We start from the raw sequence: 23,603 nt of genomic DNA, 5'->3' as shown, positions 1-23,603 counted from the left end.
AGAGTCAGAAACGAGCGACGTTCCTCCTTGGCTAGGACTTCCGGTTAGAGAGGCAGGCTAGGGTCAGAAGCGAGCGCTGTTCTTCTTTGGTCAGGCCTCCCGGTCGGAGAGGTGGGCCAGAGTTTGAAGCAAGGCCTTCTGATCGAAGATTGGATCGCCCTTCTGGCCCGTCGTTAGGTATTTGGGCCGACCTAGGAGTTGCGTATCGTTCGCAACATTGCCTACTGGGTCATGCTTTGGCTGCAAAGCAGGTCCATGAGGGACCACGGGTTTATGAACCCGACATGAGCCCCCGGGTGATTCGGGTAGAATCATCTGGGGAATTTTTTTCTTGACGGCAGGTGCATGTGAGCGCACCCGTGGGTGTAGCCCCCAAGCCCCCAGGCAATTCGAATAGAATTGTCTGGTTTTTTTTTTGTTAATGGGGGAAGTTTTTTTGTTTCGTCAGCGGGTGCGCGCGAGCGCACCCGCGGGTGTTGCCTTTGAGCTCCCGGTTGATTCGGGCGGAATCGCCTAGGGGGTTTTGTCAGTGTTCGTGAGTGTGCGCGTTGTAGTGGGCGTAGTCTCTTCTTTTTTGGTTTCTGACTTATCGTTTCCGGGAGCATGGTCCCAGGTGTTTGCTCATGGCTGAGGGACTGGGCGAGAAGGAGTTTCAGCGAGTTAGAGTCGTGGATCCAGACATCGGACGTGCCAAGGTGTTTCTATGCAGGCGTTGTGCGCAACGAGGGATCAGGTGACCTAGAGTCATGGATCCATGCGCTGGGCGCAACGAGTGATCGAACGAGCAGGAGTCGTTGATCTAGGTGTCGGGTGCGCTTAGGGATCGGGCGAGACAGAGTCATGGATCCAGGCGCTAGGGGCAATGAGGGATCAAGCGAGCCAGAGTCATGGATCTAGGCGCTGGGCGCAATGAGGGATGAGGCGAGTCAGAGTCGTGGATCTAGACGTCTGGCACTCCGAGGGATCGAGCGAGTAGAGTCGTGGACCCAGGTGCAGCCAAGGCGTTGGGCATCTTGAGCCCCTAAGCCTCATTAGGCTTGGTAGGGGTCAGGTTAAGTTTTTGTGCATTACTGAAGGGTCGAGATGGCGACTAGAGGGGGGTGAATAGTCTTTTCTAAAACTTAATCGCGTCGGCTAACTGATACAAATGCGGAATTAAAACTATCAGTCTAGCCAAGACTATACCCCACTATATATGTTAACTAGCACCTTGCAAAGATAACAAATATGCAACCAAGGTGTCAGGCTAGCTAGAGCTCTCCTAAACAATTCTAAGAGCAAGGTTACACAAACCTATGCCACTAGTATTTTAAGCAACAAGAAAGCTCCTACACATGCTAGTAAGCAAAAGCACAAAGCTAATGATGCTCACTAGCAATGCTCAATAACAAGGCAACCAATGCCTAATTAGAGAGCGCAAATACTTAGCTACATAAACTAAGCAATGTGACTAACAAGGTTATTAAAACCAAATTAGCCATGCAAGGGAGCTACTTCTATGCTACACAAGCAAGAACGTAATTAGCAAGCTACACAAGCTATCTAATTATAAGAGCAACTACACAAGCTTAATATATATAAAAGTAATTGCAAGCTTGTGTAATGGGGATGCAAACCAATGGGAAGAACAAGGTTGACACGATGATTTTTCTCCCGAGGTTCACGTGTTTGCCAACACGCTAGTCCCCATTGTGTCGATCGCTCACTTGGTGGTTCGGCGGCTAATTAGCATCACCCACTAAGCCCGCACGTCGGGCGCCTCAAGAACCTACCCCTTGAGTGAGGGTAGCTCAATGACACGCTTTACTAAAGTTGCTCTTTGCGACTCCCGCGGGGCGAGCACAAGTGCCCCTCACAAGCACTTCTCTGGAGCACCGCACAAGCTTCTTACGGGCTTCCACAGAGACCACCACCAAGCCATCTAGGAGGTGGCAGCCTCCAAGAGTAACAAGCACCACCGGCTTGCAACTTGATCACCTAGTGCCACTCGATGCAACCTCATGATGCAATCGCACTAGAATCGCTCACTCACACAATCGGATGATCACTATCAAGTATGTGTGAGATAGAGGGCTCCTAAGCACTCTCAAGGATGGACACAAAGTCCCCCAAGGTGCTCAGCTCTAGCCATGGCCGAAGGCCACTTCTATTTATAGCCCCAAGGGCTAAACTAGCCGTTACCCCTTCACTGGGCAAAAATCAGGCCGACCGGACGCTCCGGTCGTGTTGACCGGACGCTGGACCTCAGCGTCCGGTCGCCCACAGACGGCCACGTGTCCCGATTCCAACGCTCACTTGTCCTGACCGGACGCAGCAGCTTCAACTGACCGGACACTGGACCCCAGCGTCCGGTCGTTTCCAGTAAGCTCCCTGAGGCGTATTTCTTCGACCAGACGCGTCCGGTCCACCTTGACCGGACACAGACTAGCGTTCGATGCAATACCCTCGATACTGTGCCGACCGACCAGCTCGACCGGACGCATGCTCCCAGCGTCCGGTGCTTTTAGACCCAGCGTCTGGTCAGTTGACCGACGCCAGCGTCTTCGTGACTAACTCGTTTTCACTTCTAACTTCTTCACCCTTGCTCCAATGTGCTAACCACAAGAATTTGCATCCGGCGCAATAGAAAATAGACATTCCATTTTCCTGAAAGCGCCACCTCCTTTGTAGATGTGCCAACACCACCAAGTGTACACTACCATGTGTATGTGTGTTAGCTTTTCACAATCATTTCCCAAAGGATGTTAGCCACTCAACTCGCCACGCCACTCTATCCTAGCGACGATGCAAAGTTAGATCACTCGAGTGGCACTAGATGACCGATATGCAAACAAGTTTGCCCCTCTTGATAGTACGGCCATCTATCCTAAACCTGGTCATAAACTTCTCTACACACCTATGACCGGTGAAATGAAATGCCCTAGGTTATACCTTTGCCTTGTGCATTCCATTTCATCTCCTCCAATGTCGATGCAACACATGCACCAACACGATCAACAATGATATGATCCACTTCATATCATCACATGATCATATTGGTTTATCGATCTTGACTTTACTTGCTCTTCACCATTGCCATCGTCCATCGACGTCAAGTTTTGCTCAAGCTTCACCGCCACGCGGTCCATCACTCCAAAGCCTTCGACTTGCCCTTCACGCTTGCAACCGGTCCATCAAGCCAAGTCTTGTCTTGATCTTCTCCACCATGATCACATGACTCAATGTCATGTCTCATGTGCATTTAAGCTCCTTCATCATCACATGTGTGAGCTTTGCAACATCTCCAAGCCATTTTCACCTTCATGGCATATGTTGCTCACACACATGTGCCTGTGGACTAATCACCTGTGTATCTCATATAAACATAATTAGTCCACCTAGGTTGTCACTCAATTACCAAAACCAAACAAGGACCTTTCAGTTACCCCATCCATGGGTTCTCGCAACCAGAGGGGCTGAGCTAACGTCGCTTGCCTTGATGGCTCGAGTGACGCGCTCGGTGAGGTCGCTAACGGGCATGTTTGAGAGAAATACGGGTCTGTCATTCATGACAAGGTCGGCATAGCCCTCATGTGGCATTCCAATGCTCCTTAACCCACAACCCAAGAGATGCCTGGGTCATTCCGGAGACCGACCCGGGTGGCCCGCTGGCCTCCTCTCGATGGAGATTTTGTGGGCATGGCTCGAGGTTAGAATCGAATGAGAAAGTTGAGATGACCCTATCTACTTTAGGGTAGACTAGGCAAGGGTCGCTCGGGGCTCATCTGTGTTTTTTTCTCTGGCTCTATTTGACACGAGGCGGCCATGAGCCCTTCATGGGCTAGCCTTCAAACCCCGGTCCGTCGTTGCTCATGTTGAATGAGGCAACTACCGCTTTATGACGTAACACGGAGCGTTGTGATGCATTTAACTACATATGCAATGCTCCAGATGTATGGGATGAATGAATGCGTGCATAAATGTATGAATAACAGCAGATGAATGAATAATCATATAAAGAAATAGTGGGGTTTGGTAATGTTACCTTGATGACTCGAGTGACGGTGTTTGAGGGGCTCCTATTATATATGTCCAACCGGGATCCACACTCATCGTTCGTGATGGAGTCGACATGGCCCACATGGGGTGTCCCTCTGATCCGTACCTATCTCTCGACGTTTGCCTAAACCATCCGATCCACTCAGGAACCCCATTGGTCTCTCCTAGGTGGAGATCCTATAGTTGGACCTTTCCAAGTCCCGCCTAGGAAGGCGAAGAGCCGCCTGCACGTAGTTGCGCCTTGTTTCTTGCGCTCGACGTGCGGTAGTGGTGGGCCATACCCAGGCCATGTCCTATTTGACCAGGCGTCGTCTCGTCGGTCAGGGTGCGTCCCATCGGTCAGGGCACATCCCTTTGTTTTTTGTCCATATTGAATAGGGGAAGGGAGAGGGTCTCTTGCCCCAACCTTTCGCCTTTCCTCAACTGTTGTGCCTCTTCCTTAAATAGGGGAAGCGAGAGGGCTTTTGCCCCATTCCTTTGCCTATTTGCCATCTACCGCCTCTCCTCCTTCTTCCTTCTTGCCAAGAGCATTTGTGTGCCGCCATAGTTTCTTAGTGAGAGAGAGGGTCGGCGAGGGGGAGAACTCATAGATCCGTTCGTGAATCTAGAGCATAATGTCGAGCTAGAGGTCATCCGAGGTGGTGCTGGCCGCCTTCACTGAGATGGGGCAGCTTTCGCTGAAGGAAGTGGCATGCTGGATCCTGCACGGACTCCTTCATGAGTGGGGCCTAGAGCTACAACACCTTAATCCAACAACGGCGCTGCATGTTGCCTGTTTCCTCACCGTCTGTGAGGCCTTCTTTGGGATGGAACCGTATGCGGACTCTTTCTGGTAGATCTTCACTGGGTGAACCTTGTCGAAGGGGAAGCCACCTAGGATCGTGCTGGTGGAGGGTTTGGTGCCTGCAGCCGCTCATGTCGGTCAGTTCATAGAGTATTATGAGATGTTAGAGACATCCTCCAGCCATAGCAGCCATACTACAGCAGGCAGTGTCCCTATCTAGGGGCTGCCCTACCTGTATGGGAAAGTCTGGAGCTCCATATTCTTTTGCTAAGCATCTGTGGGGGCGACGTCCTTGAGGTACCTGTTGCGCTTCACTGAAGTCGAGGGAGTAGAACCGGGCGGGGCCCTTGCGAGCGCGACTAAAGGCGTGTGTCAAGAAGACATCACCTAGCCTACAGATGGAGTGGAGGTCAGGTCTGAAGCTCTATCTAAGACGAGAGTTGCCCCATCGAAGGGCGAGTAGCCTTTTATCTTCGCTGGTTGTGTCGTTAGCCGACGCCGCCGGGCGGCCACAGTAGAAGTAGCCAACAAATGTAACCGTTAAGTTTGTGGGGGAGCCTCTGTGTAAATAGTTTTTGTATCAATGAATACATCAGTTCTATTTTGTGATAGAATCATTGTCTATTCCCTGTTTTTTATCCTAGCATAGCTTTGTTTTTATCCTTTCTTTTTTCGCACCTGCCCATTTGTTCTGTAGGCTGCAATTTTAAGAACTAGGGCATGGCCTACGAGGCTCGGCTGCTCATAACCATTGGTCGTGGCGTGGTGTGCTCGGTCGGGAGTAAAAACAAAGTCACGTAGGGTAGTCAAAGGAATGGAATGCCCTTTCATTCGGGCAATGCCCTTTCGTTCAGGCAAAAAAGTTTTTACCATGTGATAGTAAAAAAGAGAGGTGGTATTGTACCCTCATGGAGCCCTTGAGCGACCCAGGCCAAAAGTGTTCAGGCTGAGGTGCTTTATAGGAGCAAGTGTTCGAATAAAAGCGGTTAGACCGAATTTAGGGGAAAACGACGTAGTTGTTCAATGTTCCAAGTGTTGGTGAGAATGTTGCCATTGTCGTCCTTCAGTTGGTAGGCGCTCGATCAGATAACTTCGATCACCGTATAGGGTTCTTCCCATGATGGAGAGAGTTTGTGCTTTTGCTTGGTCGACTGGGTCCTTCGAAGCATGAAGTCTCTGACCTCAAGGATCCTTCCTCTAATTTTCCTCTCATGGTACATGTGGAGACTCTACTGGTAGCGAGCAGAGCAGATGATGGTCGTCTCACAGGCCTCCTCAAGTAGGTCAACTACGTCTTGCTGAGCCTCCATAGCTCGGTCGCGATCGAAGACCCTCATTCTGGGGGCACCGTGGTCGATGTCGGAGGGCAGCACTGCTTTAGCTCCATAGGCTAGGAAGAAGGATGCGAACCCTGTGGATCAGTTCGGGGTTGTCCTTAGGCTCTACAGGATTGCTAGGACCTCTGCAACTCATCGCCCGGCGTACTTGTTGAGTCGGTCAAAAATGTGTGGCTTAAGTCCTTGGAGGACAATGCCATTGGCATGCTCGACCTGACCATTAGTACATGGATATTCGATCGAGGCCTAGTCGATCCTGATGTTGTATCCATCACTGAAGTCCAGGAACTTCTTCCTGGTGAAGTTAGTTCCATGATCAGTGATGATATAGTTAGGAACGCCAAACCGATAGAAGATGTTGAGGAAGAATTTGACCACCTCTTCCGTGTGGATGTTGGTAATGGGCTTTGCCTCTATCCACTTAGTGAACTTGTTGACCGCTATGAGCAGGTGAGTAAAGCCGCTCGAGCCCTTTTTGAGGGGCCCTACCATGTCGAGGCCCTAGACCGCGAACGGCCAGGTGATAGGGATGGTTTGAAGCTCCTATGCCAACAAATGAGTTTGTCGAGTGTAGACATGGCATCCCTCACACCTACGGATGACCTCCTCTGCATCTCGTAGTGCGGTGGGCCAATAAAAACCTTGGCAAAAGGCTTTTCTGACCAACGATCTTGGGGCCAAGTGATGTCCATAGATCCCGGCATGGACCTCGAGGAGGAGCCATTTCCACTAGTTGGTAGGGATGCACCTCATGAGCACCCCCGACGGACTTCATTTATAGAGTTCGTCATCGAGCGTGACGAAGGTCTTGGCACATCGAGCGATCCATCAAGCTTCAGTCCTTTTGGGTGGGAGAACCTCCTCAAGGAGGTAGGCGAGTAGCGGCGCTCGCCAGTTGGTTTGATCAAGTGCCACCACGGTGACATCGGCGGGCAACGTCATCATGGAGGCACTAGGGTCAGAGCTCCTGAGTGCTGGCTCAGCGTCGGGGTCGAAACCCCTGGGCACCAGCTTGGCATCAAGGTATGTCAAGATTGGACCTTCTAGGACGCGGGTGGACGGCTCATGGAGATCATTGATGAAGATCCCGCTTGAAGATGGATCCTGTCTAGCGGCCAATTTTGTGAGAAAGTTGATGGCATCGTTGTCCTTTTGGAGGACGTGATGCAGTTTGATCACCTAGAATTTGTCCTTGAGCTTGCACACATCCTAGTAGTATGCTACCATGAGGGGGTTTTTATAGGAGGACTCCTTCATGACTTGGTCAACGACCAACTTTGAGTCACCGCGGACGTAGAGTCGCGTAGCGCTGAGCTCGATGGCGATGCACAGACCATTGATGAGGGCCTCATATTCCACGGGGTTGTTTGAGGCCGAGAAATGGAGGTAGATGGCGTAGCGGAGCCTACTCCCATCCGAGAAGATTAGAACCACTCTAGCCCCTGAGTTGGGTGCCATTACAGACCCATCGAAGTACATTGTCCAGTAGTCATGGGTGACGTCCAGGGTCGGTAGCTAGACCTCCATCCATTCGGCGACAAAATCTGTGAGAGCCTTAGACTTAATAGCCTTACGAGGGATATACCTGATGTCGTGGCCCATGAGTTCAAGTGCCCACTTGGAGATCCATCTCATGGCATCATGGTTGCGGATGATGTCTCCAAGCGGGTACGAGGTGACGACCGTGACTTCGTGGTCGGTGAAGTAGTGCAGGAGCTTTTAGGATGCCATCAGCACGATGTATAGGAGTTTCTGCACCTGGGGGTACCAGACCTTGGGGTCGGTGAGTACCTCCCCAATGAAGTATATGGGTCACTGGACCTTAAGGTGGTGTCCTGACTCCTCCCTTTCGATGACCAGGGCGACGCTCACCACATGGTTGCTCGCTACGACATAGAGAAGGAGGGGTTCTCCCCGTTCATGAGCGACGTGGATTGGGGCCGATGTTAGTGACGCTTTGAGGCTCTCCACAGCCTGTTGAGCTTCCTCAGTCTAGACGAAGGCACCCGTCTTTTTGAGGATCTTATAGAGTGGCATCCCCCATTCATTGAGCCAGGAGATGAATCGACTCAGGGCAGCCAGATTGTCGATGAGCCTTTGTATGCCCTTGACGTTGTGTATAGGGCCTATGTCGTAGATGGCCATGATCTTTTTGAGGTTGGCCTTGATGCCATGCTCGGACACAATGTATCCAAGCAGCTTCCCCTTTGGCACCCTAAAAACATATTTTTTGAGATTCAGCTTGATGTTGAACCTTTGGAGGTTCACGAATGTCATAGCTAGGTTTGCGATCAGGTCTCAAGCTTGATCTGTTTTGACCACTATGTCATCAACATAGACAGCGATGGTTGGTTTTGGCCGGTCGACTTGATCAGGTTGGTCGAGCGGGTCGATTTGATCGGTGAAGCATTGCTACATGCACCGCTGATAAGTGGTGCCAGTGTTCTTTAGGCCGAAAGGCATGGTTACGTAGCAGTACGAACCATACAAGGTGATAAATAAGGTTGTGAGCTGGTGATAGCCTGAGTAGGCATCTAGAAAGGAGAGGATCTCACGTCCCGAGGTGGAGTCGACTATCTAGACTATGTGTGGCAAAGGAAAGTGATCCTTCGGACACGCTTTGTTGAGGCCAGTATAATCAATATGCACATTCTCTATTTTTAGGTCTTCCTTTTAACAAGAATAGGATTGGCGAGCCAATCAGAGTGGTATACCTTCTTGATAAATTCGGCTGCCAGGAGTTTACTGATCTCTTCGCCTATGGCCCTACGCCTCTCATCATCGAAGAAACACAGGCGCTGCTTGGCGGGCTTTGAGCTCGGGATGTGGCGCAGTGCGTGCTCGACGATGTCCCATGGTATGCTCGGCATGTTAGATGGCTTCCATGCGAAGACATCGTGATTAGCTCACATTCCTATTTGGCCAAGAGCTGGGTCCTAATCCGCACCGTCTTGGTTGAGTCAGTGGGGTCAATTCCCATCGCCTTACTCTCCTTGAGTGGGTGGAAGGCCGTTGAGGAGGCTGGTTTGTTGTAGTCTGAGACTACTGGGGTCGATGACTCGTCGAGCTGTGGGAGCTCGGACGAGTTGATGACCATAGTGGCAAGCTCGAAATGCTCGCAATCGCACGTGAAGGCGTGCGAGAAGGCGTTACCCATGGTGATGATGCTGTTTGGTCTCGGCATCTTCTGCTTTAGGTAGGTGTAGTTAGGGATCACCATGAACTTGATGTAGCATGGCCACCCCAAGATGGCATGGTAAGACCCTAGGAAGTCCACCACCTCAAAGGTAAGAACCTCCGAGTAGAAGTTGGCTCGGTCGCCAAACGTGACGGGTAGGTTGATCTACCTAAGCGGGTATGCCTACGCTCTTGGGATCATGATGTGGATGGGAGAGCTCATTGAGTGGAGCTCCAACCAGGGGATGCTCATGTCGTCGAGTGTGTCGACATAGAGGATGTTGAGGCCGCTGCCTCCGTCCATCAGCACCTTAGTGAGGCGCTTCTTAAGGATGATGGGGTCGACAATGAGCGGGTAGCACCTTGGTCTGGCAATGTGGGATGGATGGTCCCTTTGATCAAAGGTGATTGGAGATTCCGACCAGCGAAGGAAGGAGGGATGGCCGTTTCAGCGACACACGCCTCTTTGTAGCGCACTTTGTGCTGGTGCTTGGACAAGATGGTGTTGGATCCCCCGAAGATTATGATGCATTCCTCAGGGTCGGGGAAGTTGTCCCCATCCTTGCCCATCATGCCTCCTTTCTTGGCTGCCACCTCTTCACCGTTTCCTTCTTTTGGCCTATTGGCCTGTCATAGGAAACATTTGAGGAGCTCACAGTCCTTGTAGAGGTGTTTGACAGGGTAGGCGTGGTTGGTGCATGGGCTATCCATGAGCTTATTGAAGTGGTCAGGTAGGCCCTACTAGGGCTGCTTGCCTGTGCGATCATCTGTGGCGACCAATGTGGTGTTGGCCAGTCAGCGTCGATGCTTTTTATTCTTCTTGCCCCTCTATGTGGAGGGCCCCTCATCTTGGTCCTCGCGCTTGGCCTTACCTTTGTCCTAACCTCTGTTGAAGACTGCTCCAATCGCCTCCTCGTCGGAGGCATGGTTCGTGGCGACATCAAGCAGGTTGCAGGTGGTACGGGGCGTCAGGCAGCTAAGCTTGTGGATTAGGGACTCATAGGTTATCACGGAGAGGAATGCGCTGATGACGTCCGCGTCGATGACATTAGCGAGGGAGTTGCATTGTTGGGAGAACCTATGGATGTAATCCCGTAGGGACTCATTGGGCTCCTCCTGGCAGCTCTTGAGGTCCCAGGAGTTACTAGGGCGGACATACGTCCCCTAGAAATTTCCAACAAAGATCCTCTTGAGGTCCGCCTAGTCGCAGATGCTGTCATGAGGGAGGAATTCAAGCCATGCTCGAACATGTTCCCTCACGTAGATCGGGAGATATTGAATCATGAAATGGTCATCATCCACCCCTCTAGCTTAGCAGGCGAGCCAGGAATCTTCGAGCCATATACTAGGGTTCGTCTCACCGGTGTACTTGGCGATGTTGGTTGGTAGTCAGAAGCGCTATGGGAACAATGCTCACTAGATGCGTTAGCCAAAGGCCCGTGGTCCCAGGCCATCTGGGCTAGAACTCCGATCGTCTGGCTGACGACCATGCCTGGGGCATGTTTCACTGCTCCCCTCGATGGTCCGGCCGAGGCCCGTGTCGCCTACCCTCACCGCCACCCGATGAACGTCATCATCATGCCGGGCCTGATGCCGATTGGTAATGACACTATGAGCATCTTGGTTTGGACCGAGCCATTCATGTACTAGTGGTCGGTGTGGAGCAGGTGCTAGGTCGGACCACGGCACAGCGGCATCCTCCTGTGCCGCGTTTGGCGGCTATGGCGGTGAGCGGATGGAGTGATCCGTTTGGTGCGTCCCCACTCCCTTGGTTGGGAGTGAGGCCACAAGCCAGAGTCACGATGTGGAGCTCTCCGCCTATTAAATGGCGGCAGCTTCCACCAGTGCCTAAATTTTCTGATGGACCACCCGCTCTTGGGGGTCGATGGGCTCAAGAACACCACGCAGAAGCATTGACGTAGTGGCGATGTTCTGTCTAGCCCAAGCAAACTATGGGGGATCATTCCCCTCATCCATGATGTCATGCTGGACCTAGCGAGCGTGACCCTAGGCGCCGCTCGCCAGGTCACGCGCATGGGGCGCAACATGCTGCACCGAGCGTGTCAGCACAGGTGGTGGCTGGTTCTACCGCCGTTGTTGTAGCTCCTCTCCATGCTCTTGTGTGAGCACAAGGGCCCCCACACGAGGATCTGGAGGGGTGTGAGTCTGCAAGGACTCTGCTACCATCGATGGCTGTCCTAGAGCGTGCTCCATAGCGCACTCCCGGGACAGACGGTGGCTAGGTGCCACATCATCGGTGCTGGAGCCGTCGCTCTCAGCCTTGTCATCAAGGAGTTCGTGGAAAGTGGTGAGAGCATAGCTCACCATTCCCATGAATTCAGATGTGAGGTGGGGCAGCGATAGCATCCTTTAGAGCCCCCGAGCGTATGCGTTCATGGGGGATGCAAGGCCATAGGGGAACCAGTCGCATGGCGGTTGCGGTGTGGACAATGGGGTCCCTCTGGATAATTGACAGAAGATAGCAAATAACGAGTAAATAACAGCATGTACATTACTCACAGTGGGGTTTGAGTAGAGCGTTTGCTCAGATTAAAGCGCAGGCGCCTCGTTGTTGAAGTCGTCGGGTGTCACAGAGCCGATGGAGGGTGCCCCTCTGACGGGCGCCGAAACAAGTGCCTCCTCGCAGAGGTGTAGTACGCCGAGCTGGTTAGCGACGAAGTCTAGGCTTCCAAAGAGGAAGGCCTAGGATGGCTCGATGATGGGAGACCCCACATCCCAATAGGTAGGAGTGTGGGGAATTCTAGTGAGCCGAAGCGAGTCGTATCGCTTGAGCCCACCATGGCAAAGGTGGCGGAAAGGTGTGCCATCTGATGACCAAAAAGTGTGAACATACAGCGTCCTCCCCATGGACGGTGCCAACTGTCGATGAAATATGGTCGGTAGTCCACCGAGGGGGTGCCCGTGGTGGTAGATTATCGGTAGACGATGCGTGTAATCAGGAACCAGATGGTAACACAAGGCGCAGAGACAATGATTTAGACAGGTTCGGGTCGTCTGATCAACGTAATACCTTACGTCCTGTGTCTTTGGTGTATTGTATTGAGATGTGTCCTTTGAGGGGGACCCCTGCCTCTCCTTATATAGTCTGGAGGAGGAGGGTTACAAGTAAAGTATCCTATTTAGTACTATTACAATATCTAGTACAACTTATAATCTTGCAGTGCACGCCTCGATCTTATGGGCTGGGCCACCTCGGATGGTGCGGCCCATGTACCATCTTGTGGTACTCGGGGGGTATATCCCCCACAGCTAGTCCCCGAGCGCCATGTATTCTGATGCGACACGCCATTTTAACCTTCTCCGAACAGTGAGGCTTAAGTTCTTGACATCTCCGACCACCGTTGTCGTCGGAGAAATAGGTTGTTTGAAGAATGTATGGTGCTCTTAAGAAGAAAGAAAAAGATTTCCATCCTGGGAAGTGTGCCCACTTGTATTTCTGAAAAGAAATGTAAGTGCGTCTTGAAGCGTAGCGTCTTTGATCATCAGAGGCGTAGGGGTCGAAAAACAAACACATTCACCGTAAGGTGAAGTGTGCCCACTTAGTCCCCGAGCCTGGTAGTAGGTGATGTAGGCACGTGGTGCCAGGGTCTAAAAAGAATTCCCAGTTAAGTTGAGAATCCAATCGTCGTACAGGCGATACGAGATGCACCGACAGGTGCATCATACCAATGTAGTCCCCGAGCTTGCTGGAAGGCAAGGTATGAGCCTTGTAGCAAGGTCTAAAGGAGAAAAAATATCTCAATTGTATACGAGTTGCTAGTCGCATGTAGTCGAGACACAAAGTCCCCGAGCCATGGTCGGAGAGTGGTTGAAGCAGTCCCCGAGCATAGGTCGAGGAGCGAGCGACGAAGTCCCTGAGCTATGGTCGGAGAGTGATCGAGGCAGTCCCCGAGCATAGGTCGAGAAGCGAGCGACGAAGTCCCCGAGCATAGCTCGAAATTCCTGCAATACAAATATGTAGAATGGTAGTACATGATATATAAAATAATAAATTATGGAGAAAAAATTAGCGGTGAAGAAATAGCGTATGACGCTCAACAGTCATGAGCATGATGTGATAAAGCAGTTGGTGCTTTGTAAACATCAGTGTTAATGTGAAGTTTGTGTTTATACATAATATAAATTGCCCAACCAGTTAGTATGTAGCTGAGTCTCCAGCCCTAGCTAGCTCATTAACTATAACGCGGGGCGCGGAGCCCGTGCACGTGTAGGATGAACAAAGCGTCGCTAAGGAGCCACTGTCGACCACCCATAATGCAGAGGGCAAACACTCGTGCATGTGTAGGGAGGAGCTAGAGACATGGCCTTTTCTGGAGACATCGAGCGTCAACATGACTGGTTGAGGATTTGCATTAAGTATAGCTATATGTTATATTTAAGATTGTATACATGGACAAACATTATTTGAAGAATAATCATGACAATGATGTTGTGGAGAAACGTCGTAATGAAAATTATATTAAATATAAATATTAGAAGTGTACTTATCTTTGATAGAAATCTGGTCGGTGGCGATGAAGTTATCCGGTCCTCGAGCTTTTCGGCCTGTTGTGATGGTGGTCACGGTTGTCATAGCACCGTTCTTCATGGCGATCATCATTGTGACATGGTCTGGTGGTTAGAGCTCAGCGGAGCCGCTCGGGATGTGGTCTGGTGGTCGGAGCTCGGTGGAGCCGCTCAGGATGTGGTCGACGTGGTCTGGTGGTCGGAGCTCAGCGGAGCCACTCGGGACATGGTCGACGCGGTCTAGTGGTTGGAGCTCGGTGGAGCCGCTCGGGACGTGGTCGACGTGGTCTGGTGGTCGAGGTGGTCTCAGGGGAGCCACTTGGGACGTGGTCGACGTGGTCCGTGGTCGACGTGGCTCGACGCGGCTCGCTCAGCAGCTCACTTGGCTTGACGTGGCTCACTAGATGGCTCGGCATGGCTCGCCTTTGGCTGAGACCGCTCGCTGTTGGAGTCATCGTATTTGGCTCCATGATGATGGATACGTGCAAGTAGACCTCACATGTAGTTGCTTTGCTTCCTTCCGTGCAGATGTATATACATATATACATGCTACATATCTTGTTAGCTTTGCATGGCTTGGGTTAGATCACGCGTCCTTGCTGCATGCAAAGCCAAAATTAACTAGAGCTTTTCAGATCTTGCATGCTGTCGATGGTTGACTCCAATCCGGTGCATGGCTGTGATGCCTGGGCCCATCGCGTGGCCAGAGCATGACTCTATAGATTGAACCCACGTCGGGCCTCCTTGATTGGTCAATGATAAGTGTCATCGGTGTAGATCCATGATCGATCGTGCCTGGTTGCTAGCCGCTCCTGCATGCAGCTGTGTGTTGTGATGCATGTCCATGCATGTTGATCTCATCTAGAGTTGGCTTCTTTTTTCTCGCTTGTTCCTCCTTGGTCCCACTGATCTGGCTGATCCATACAAGGTGGCCACGAGACCTAGAGCTATGCCGCCGACGTATAGCGGCTTGTAGGATTACTGATCACTCCCGATGAGATCCATACTTTCGAGGTGAAACTGCATGTGACAACATCGAGCAGCCTGCATCCCACCGCTCCGTAGATCTAGATGCTTACGTGCTCGAATATTTCTTCGATTGCTCCGGTTTGCTCGTACGGCCGATTAGCATCTTTGATGGAAACATAGCTCCATGTTGCTTTATTGCTGGCCACCGCTTTATCATTGGAGTGTAGTAGATGCGAAATCAGATCCGTCTATCGAGGGATGCCACCGCTAGTCACCAGGTTGCCATGGATGAAGTTGGTGAAGAAAATCCCATCTGGTTCGCTGGAGGATCCGCACGCACACCCCTAAAGGGGACCCTACCTAGCGCGCCACTGTCGACAAAATATGGTCGGCAGTCCACCGAGGGGGGTGCCCGTGGTGGTAGATTATCGGTAGACAGTGCGTGTAATCAGGAACCAGATGGTGACACAAGGCGCAGAGACAACGATTTAGACAGGTTCGGGCCGTCTGATCGATGTAATACCCTATGTCCTGTGTCTTTGGTGTATTGTATTGAGATGTGTCCTTTGAGGGGGACCCTTGCCTCTCCTTATATAGTCTGGAGAAGGAGGGTTACAAGTAAAGTATTATATTTGGTACTATTACAATATCTAGTACAACTTGTAATCTTGCCGTGCACGCCTCGATCTTATGGGTCGGGCCACCTCGGATGGTGCGGCCCATGTACCATCTTGTGGTACCCGGGGGTATATCCCCCACACCAACTATTGGTGCAGAAAGTGACCAATACGTAAATATTTATAGTTTTGCAGTGTATTATGATCGGATATGGCATAGCACTCAATGACATAGGGTTTATACTGGTTCAGGCAACATGTCCTATGTCCAGTTTGAGTCGGTCGGTGACTTTATTCCTAAGCCTAGGTGCTCGAAGTTTGTTGTGGGGTTACAAACGGAAGGGAGTAAGATGGGTGGTGCAAGAGGTCCGGTCGGACTCTGGTCTGAAGGGTCAAGAGCTCCGCTATGTGCTAAGTGTTCGAGCGTGCGCTCTGTGTAGCTTTAGAGCGTCTAAAGCTAGCAGAGGGTGAATCGATGTAAGTGAACTGATTGATCCCCCTATTGGGAGAGAGCGCATCCTCTTTTATAGATGAAGGGGGTGGCCTTTACAAGTGAGAGAGAGTGCGTATGCTACCGAGTCTTGTTGCACATGCCGTCGGGTACAAGAAGATGGTAGGCGGCCCCAACACTATTGTTGTCAGACGCATGTGGAAAGTTTTACCGCATTCACCATGTATGGTAAATGATGGTGCCCACAACACTGTTGATGCCTAGAGGCATATAGGGAGTCTTACCGTGTTCGTCTGGTATGAGAATTGATGATGCCCATAACACTAAGCAAAACGTCGGCGCCTAGAACATTGCTTGGGTTCTGACATGCCTAGAAAGTTGCAGGGTACCCTTCTGACATGCCCTGTCGGTACTAACCTACAGGTGTATAAGGTACGGTCATCGGTAGTGCAGTTGACTTTGAGCGTCCTGCTTTACTTGCTCCGCCCGTTTTCTGGTCCTCATCGAGTGGGCGTCCCTGGTCGGTTGGTTCTAGTCGGCTCTCACTGTGCTAGTTGGAGAAGAGCTGTAAGCAGAGGTTCGGTGCATTCCCGATCGGAGTCGGAAGCGAGCGCCGTTCCTCCTTGGCCAGGCCTTCCGGTCGGAGAGGCGGGCCGAGGTCAGAAGTGAGCGTTGTTCTTCTTTGGCCAAGCCTCCTGGTCGGAGAGGCGGGCCAGAGTCAGAAGCGAGGCCTTTCGGTCGAAGATTGGATCGCCCTTCTGGTCTGTCGTTAGGTATTTGGGCCAGCCCAGGAGTTGCGTGTCGTTCGCAACGTCGCCTCCTGGGCCGTGCTTTGGCTAGAAAGCCGGTCCATGAGGGACCCTGGGTTTATGAACCCGACACTAGGTGAGCATCACCAAATACAACAAAGAACATCATATGTATGCTACATAAAACATCATGAAATGTGTCATAAAACATCAAATATATACTATATGAACATTACAAACATATCATAGAACATCGTATGTATACAATGTAAACATCACATAATACGTCATAGAACATCATATGTATAATACGTGAACATTGCAGAATACATCATAGAACATCGTATATATACTACGCGAACACAAAATGTGTCCCATATAATATAAATAATAAATAACAAAAATAAAATAAAATAAAATATTAAAGTAATTAATTAGAGTAAATAACTAAGTAAAAAATTTCACATAGAAACATGAATAACAAATGAAATATATAAAAAAATAAAATCAATGAATATCTTAAATAAGAAAGGAAAAAAGAAAATTAAAAATCATATGATACATGTGTCTTATGTAACACATGATATGATAAAACTTTAAATAAAAACAAAAATAGTTCATATAGTATTTATAAAAAAATAGTAGAAAAACAAAAAAAGAAGGAAAAAATAAATAGAAATAGAAAAACAAAAATATTAAGAAAATGAGAAGATGAAAAAACCACACGAGAAAGAAAAAGAAAAAGAAATACTCCTATAAGGAAGGAAAGAGAAAAAAAAAGATAAACATACCAACCTATGGGTGAACATAGGAAAAACAAAAATAGAATCAAAAGAAACATTAGAGTAAATGGAAAAAGAAATAAAAGAAAGAGAAAATAAAATAAAAGATAAAAAGGCAACGTAAGAAAACAAAAAAGAAATATAAGAAAAAAAAGAAAGAAACATAGCTGGGTTCATAGATACATGCACTGCTTGCTCCGCATGTTGCTGTTACTGGGCCCAGAGAAAAAGTCAAAGAAGCAGCCCAACTGTAGGTGTAGTGCTCGCACCGATGGGAGCGCAGGAACTGGTGCTCAGCGGACGGGAGCGCGGGAACTGTACTCGGAGTGTGTTTGGTTTCATGGATATCTATGGATGGGACGTAGATATCCATGGATACAGTGTGTTTAGTTGGATGGACAAGCTAAACTTGGATATCCACAACAGGGAATATCCTGTGTAGATGTTGGATATCCTGGCCCTCAAAAATTTAACGGATGAGGATATCCATATATTGATTAGCACATGTTTTGTGTGACAATTAGAGTAGTATAGTGCTAATTAACATATTTTATTTTTAATTAGTGATTATAATGACATGATTATTGTCGAGGCATATTTATTAGGGTATCATTAGTTGTTATTATTTTTAAATAATAGATATAATTAGTCAAGTATTCTCATTCTATGCAATCTCATCCATCCAACCAAACAGAAAAATAGCTCGTCTCATCCATCCAACCAAACAGACAATATGGATATCCATATCTCGAAATCCATGAATGGCCATATCCTATCCACCCTTGTCCTCAAGCCAAACACACTCTCGACGGACGGCTCCCGTCCGAACGTTTGGACGGGAAGAATTCCGCTCGCACCCCCGCGTCTCGGATCTGGTTATCGATCGAGACGTAGTACACTGTACACAGCAGTTGCACGCATGGTCGCCTAGCTACGACGCACCTATGAATCATGGTATAATTAGTCCATTACGCGCGCCATCGCGCGCGCCGGCAAATCACCTGGTTAAGGCGTAGATAAGAAACATGTTTAATCTTTGTATGGAAACAATATTAGAAGTTTAATGTAGATATGTCATGCAAAAAAACCGGAAGACTAGAGCTTTTTTAATATGGTGCCGGACATAGATACTATTCATACTTTTGAAATCATGACACTTTCTATGCGTGGTAATAAAGAATTTACAATGCAAAATTTAGAACAGCGTCTTAAAATCTCAAGGCCATACAAAGCACTGTAAGCTAACACTGGTGATTAAGAACTTCCACACTACTAAAAACATGACAACCGTAACATACCTGAAATAATTTCAATGTTACGAAGCTGAGTTAAAACCCTCGTGGCATACTGAAACATGATGTTCAAAATGGACAATAAGAAGCAGAATGCACATGAGATACCAGTTGATCAGGTTCTCCATTTTGCTCAGCTGCATCTTCAAGTTCCTCATGCTCCATGACCTGCATCCTTTTGAAAGCTTCAACAAGAGTCATGTCTGACTTGTCAGCATGATTCAAGTACTGGTCAGCAGGAGGATAATGGCCCCTGCACATAAAGATTTATGTTATTGCAAAATTTTTACTTAATCAAAAACTGTGAGGTGGTCAGGGCTCAAGACTCAGAGCAGATGCAATAATGGTGACATTACTCTTTGGAACAAATAAGCAGTTTCTGTGATTCAAATTTTTTTTTAACTTCTGGTAAGTAATATGGTAGAACAGAACATAGTAGTTTGTGTGATAATGTGTACCTCTGAGAAGCAATGTTTTTTTCTACAGTTAGAGCAACCTGCCAGTCTTCAAATAAATTTGGATATTCAGAAGGATCTGGCAGAGACTCTGCAGCTTTTGGATTAATCTGCATACATTGTACAGTAAAAAGAATAAGATAATAGCACTTTTTCGAATGGCACGACACTTTTTAGTAAGAAGACTAAGATGGGAACATTAAGAAATTACTTTAGTGAGGTCGTTTCTCCAAATTGCTACTATCTTTGGTACTTTGCTAGGAAGATATGATCGTGCCATTAATGCAGCTTCAGGTATACGGTTACTGCAGAATACACAAGATAATGTTTAGCTCTCAAAGAAAGAGCAGCAAAACAAGGATTTAATCACAGCAAACAAGATTTACCTGTCTACAAGCAACTGTATGCAATCTTCCACTTTACCAAGCATAAAAAGGCAGAGGAAAGCAACATTGTTTTTTCCATGTTCTGTTGCCAAAGAAGCAAGCTTTTCAATTCCTTCAGCATCTCCAAGAGATGAGTACAGTAGCAACAAGCCACTTAAATCCTTCGCTTGAAGAAGGCATTCCTCCGCCAACTGTAGCTGCAATGTAGAGTTGTGGCATACCCATGCCAATAAGCTATCATTCACGAGCTAATACAGATAGGATATGTTCAATTTAGGTCATGTCTCAATTGACATCATTCTGATTCGCATGGAGAGTTTTGGCAAGGAAAACATGTTCCATTGAAGTATTGAGAAGATTAAAGGGCCGGACCCAAAACTATTTGATCACCAAAAAAAAACAAACGTCAAACTACACAAGAGGCATTCCATTCTTGAAAACTTGTTTCTCAGCAATGTAGTTATTTAAATGTCAAATACAAACTTTCATAAGGTTTAAGAGCCAAGCTTGCCTGTGGACATGGCGAGTTCGCCTAACTGCTTCCATTTCGATTGACTTTTTTCTTCTATGGCGATAGCCTTTACAGTAAATAGGCATGAGAGGTCTTATAATATATGTTAGTAATTTTGCAGCAATGCAGTATATAATACCTCAAATATAGTCTACGGTATTAGAAGAAAATTAGTGACAATATAATCAGTACCTTTGCAACTTCTGATTTTGCACGCTGCACAGCTAGGTCAACGCTCGGACGGTGGCACAAGGAGACGCTCGTCGACGGGGGCGCCCACCGCCGGGGCCGGCGGCCGTGGCAGTGCCAGTTCTGCGCCGGTGCACCACCCGCGCCGAGTTCCGAGGCCCGGCCGATCCGGGACGGCCATCGATGGAAACGCGAAACCCTAGGTCGGCATGGCCGCGGCGGCGGGGGCCGGCCGCCTAGGCCCGGTGCCGCAGGGCAGTGCGCCACCGGAGCCGAGGCCGGGCCTAGGGCCGGACCAGCGCCACCTGCGTCGGTGCGCCGCCCGAGCGGGGGCGGCGTCCGGCGATGCGGTGCGGCGCCGCCAATGCACAGGGGAGCGGCGGCGGCGTGGGGAGGGGGAGGAGGAGGGCGGCCGCAGCTGCGCCGCCCCGGCCGTGCGTTCCGTGCGCTTAGCCATGGCGTCATGGATCGAGAGAGGGAGAGAGAGAGAGAGCGAGAGAGAGCGGAGAGGAGGAGGGTGTTGGGGTCGGGGAGAGCCGGCGAGGGCTTCGTAGCGGGCGGGTACGCACTACAGTGAACGATGGAGGCAGTCGGGACCGTGGATCGCTGAATCGGACGTCCAGGGGAATTTCGGGCGACGTGGCCACCCTGGCGGCCAAAGCTCGCCGGCTTAATGATAGTAAATTATAATCCCACCCGCCACTGAAAGATAGTGGATTTGATTAACTGATGGCGGCACTAATCCCCCTGCTCGTGATATAATTACGTGCTGACTCCTAGACGCATCGGATGGATTATTATTATTAGGGCTTAGCAGCCCAGGCTGACCTGCCATTTACATCGGCTGTGTTTTGTTTATTTACTACTCCTGACAAGGATCTGTTTAATACAAGGTTTAATCGGTAGCTAGCTAAAAATTAATTTAAATTAGCTCTAGAGCGTTATTGATTCCGTAATTCTATTTCAAAAAAGAGCGAGACTCAGTCTCCTTATGCCATCCCACGCTACTGAAGCAGAGTCGCTCCCCTAAGCGTAGAGGCTAATTTTTTAGACAAGTTTTCAATCAATCGTTAGTCAACTAGCCAATCAACCATATTATTTTTTCGTGAACGGGGTTTTATCCGTTAGCTAACCATAACTAATTTAAGCTGGCTTTTAGCCTCAATCAATATCTGAATATGTGTATCAAACATGTCCTTAGAACGATGGGATACCCAAAATGATACGTGAAGGCTTTTCAATCGTGTGTTGTATATATAGTTTTTTTCTAAATAAAAAAAGATTATTAACCCTGCTGCTTATTATTATGCTCATATTGAAATCATATAAAGTTTCATTTTGCTGGGATTTTCCAACTTCGTACGACGGCGAAAATCAGTAGCCACGAAGTTTGATCATCTGCAACTGCAAGCCAAAAAAAAAAGCTGGTCCAAAGTCGTTGGCAGCTAACAAAAACGCAGAACACATACCTCGTCAGATATTCAGATCCTAGCAACCGCGTTGTGACAGTTTGTTTGAATGATTGAATGAATCGCAGGGAGTCTATCGCCGAGTCGCTGTCGTCCTAGCTTGTTGGGCCGGGGACAAAACAACGGTGCATGTATGCGCTCGTCATGTTTATTTTTTCAAAGAAAAAATTATACTCTGCTAGTACGAGTAAGTACTGGTGTTTTTTTCTTTGCCCAGTTGACGGAGGCAGCTTTTGTTAGGCCCGTTTGGCCGGGCTCCTGCAGGCTCCGACTCTTACACTGTAGCATAATGTCGGTCGGCTAGGAGCCGACAGGTGCTAACGGGAACCGGAGCCGCGGGAGCCAGAAAAACGAGATTCTCCGGTTCCGGTGGTGTCAATGAGGGAGGAAAGGAGGAGAGAGAAAAATAGCTCCGATGAATAGTGTAGCATCCCGTCGACCGCCGAGGAGCTGATAGGTGAACAGTGCGGGAGCCGGAGCCGAGCCAGCCAAACGGGCCCTAGTTTGTCGCCACATTGAAAAACAGCAGCGACCACGTACGCCAGAAAGTAGAAGTCGCGCTGCGAGTACACGCCGTAGCCTCGTTTGTATAATACTACTCTCCTAACTGCTAATTAATACAGAGTACTACTGTATGGCTGTATACGGTATACGAATGTCAAATTCTTCCACGCCATGGCCGGCCGGCCCGGTGGTACTTGGCGTATATATACACGATACAAATTTCCACAGCGGTTTCTATTGGTAAACGGCCCTGGACCGTGGTACATGGCTGCATCAAGGACTTTTTGGCCATGATCACTTGATGAAGTTTGTTTGCCAAGTCAATCTCTTTGTCATTTTCCACTACAGGTCAATGAAATGCATAAAAATACACATACACGGCTCCATTCACTGTATACGCGTATAGATAGTCATATACACAGACAGACAGACACGACCGGAGTCGCATAATTAAGGTGATGAGAGTGAGACTAATCATCATCGCATAGCTTATTCTTTGTTTTTCCTCGTTGGAGAGGGAGGAGAGGTGGACTAGTTCATCAGGTTGGAATAGACGACGGCCGGCCGGGTCGTCACTGCTACTTGCTGATGATGATGCATGTTAGAATTTGGTGGGCGACCGTCTAACCTACTCCTAGCTACTTCATTCTTGTTCGGGTTTAATAAATACTAGAAGTAGTATACTCTATAATTTGATGTCACAGACGTGCACAATTCAGTTAGTTTATTTGAGCACTTGCTTGCTGCTGATTTTTTTGGCCACCTGTTTTTCTTTGCAGAGACAAGCAAAGGAAAAGGAATGATCCAGGATGGCATTGGCATGGCATGTCTACCTACATCGTTGCATTGCTGCTAGCGTACGCTTTTGCCACGCATGTCGGCACCAGCACTACGAGAGACCTGAAGCGCGGCTTACAATCTCTTTTTTCTATGGTATAAACACGTACGTACACGGTTGCTGAACAAACTCGTGCGGCTGCACCGCCGCACGTGTGTACGTCAGTTGCTGCGTGGCTCTAGCTAGCTAGCTAGCCAGGCCGCCGCGCGCGCCGGCCGCTCCCGTGACGGAACGGAAACCGTGTCCGTAGGATCGGATTCCGATCGGAGCCTCCGTTTCGCTGGGCGTATGTATCCCGCGCCGCGCGCACCGAGGGGATGGTGCGGTTTTTTAAAAACTATATAGTATCATAAAATTACAGTTTTATAAACCAAACAGACATAAAACTGTTTGCAAAAACAAAATCGTAATGAAAACCCGCATGCGTTCTATGTGCATTGCTTTGCTCATCAATTGCAGCCAGTATTTTTTTTGCTGTTTCAACTTGTTGTTCATCATTCTTTGATTTCTTCAACTATGTGAGTTTGA

The 23,603-nt window shown here is 49.0% G+C and overlaps 1 protein-coding gene across 1 annotated transcript; it reads right to left on the bottom strand.

The window, feature by feature from the left end:
* Positions 1 to 18,672: 18,672 nt before the first annotated feature.
* On the bottom strand, positions 18,673 to 20,445 carry LOC136524490 (coatomer subunit beta'-1-like). The gene is made up of 7 exons (XM_066517844.1): positions 20,326 to 20,445; positions 20,215 to 20,226; positions 19,565 to 19,761; positions 19,390 to 19,483; positions 19,182 to 19,288; positions 18,832 to 18,976; positions 18,673 to 18,729 (listed from the first exon to the last, which is right to left on the bottom strand). The coding sequence occupies exons 1-7, from the start codon at positions 20,443 to 20,445 to the stop codon at positions 18,673 to 18,675; spliced, it is 732 nt and encodes a 243-aa protein (XP_066373941.1).
* Between the last annotated feature and the right edge of the window lie 3,158 nt (positions 20,446 to 23,603).

The sequence above is a fragment of the Miscanthus floridulus genome, chromosome 18, assembly GCF_019320115.1.
Source record: "Miscanthus floridulus cultivar M001 chromosome 18, ASM1932011v1, whole genome shotgun sequence".
NCBI classification, from domain to species: domain Eukaryota; kingdom Viridiplantae; phylum Streptophyta; class Magnoliopsida; order Poales; family Poaceae; genus Miscanthus; species Miscanthus floridulus.
Note: the sequence above shows the minus strand (reverse complement) of the source record. Positions and strands in the feature narration are given on the sequence as shown.

What these genes read in the sequence shown, in the direction of transcription:
- LOC136524490 (XM_066517844.1), bottom strand. Translation starts at nt 20,445, where the DNA reads ATGGCCGTCCCGGATCGGCCGGGCCTCGGAACTCGGCGCGGGTGGTGC. An exon ending in ATACAGTTGCTTGTAGACAG is followed by an intron (nt 19,484 to 19,564) that starts GTAAATCTTGTT and finishes TGTATTCTGCAG; the next exon opens with TAACCGTATACCTGAAGCTG. An exon ending in GGAGAAACGACCTCACTAAA is followed by an intron (nt 19,289 to 19,389) that starts GTAATTTCTTAA and finishes CAATGTATGCAG; the next exon opens with ATTAATCCAAAAGCTGCAGA.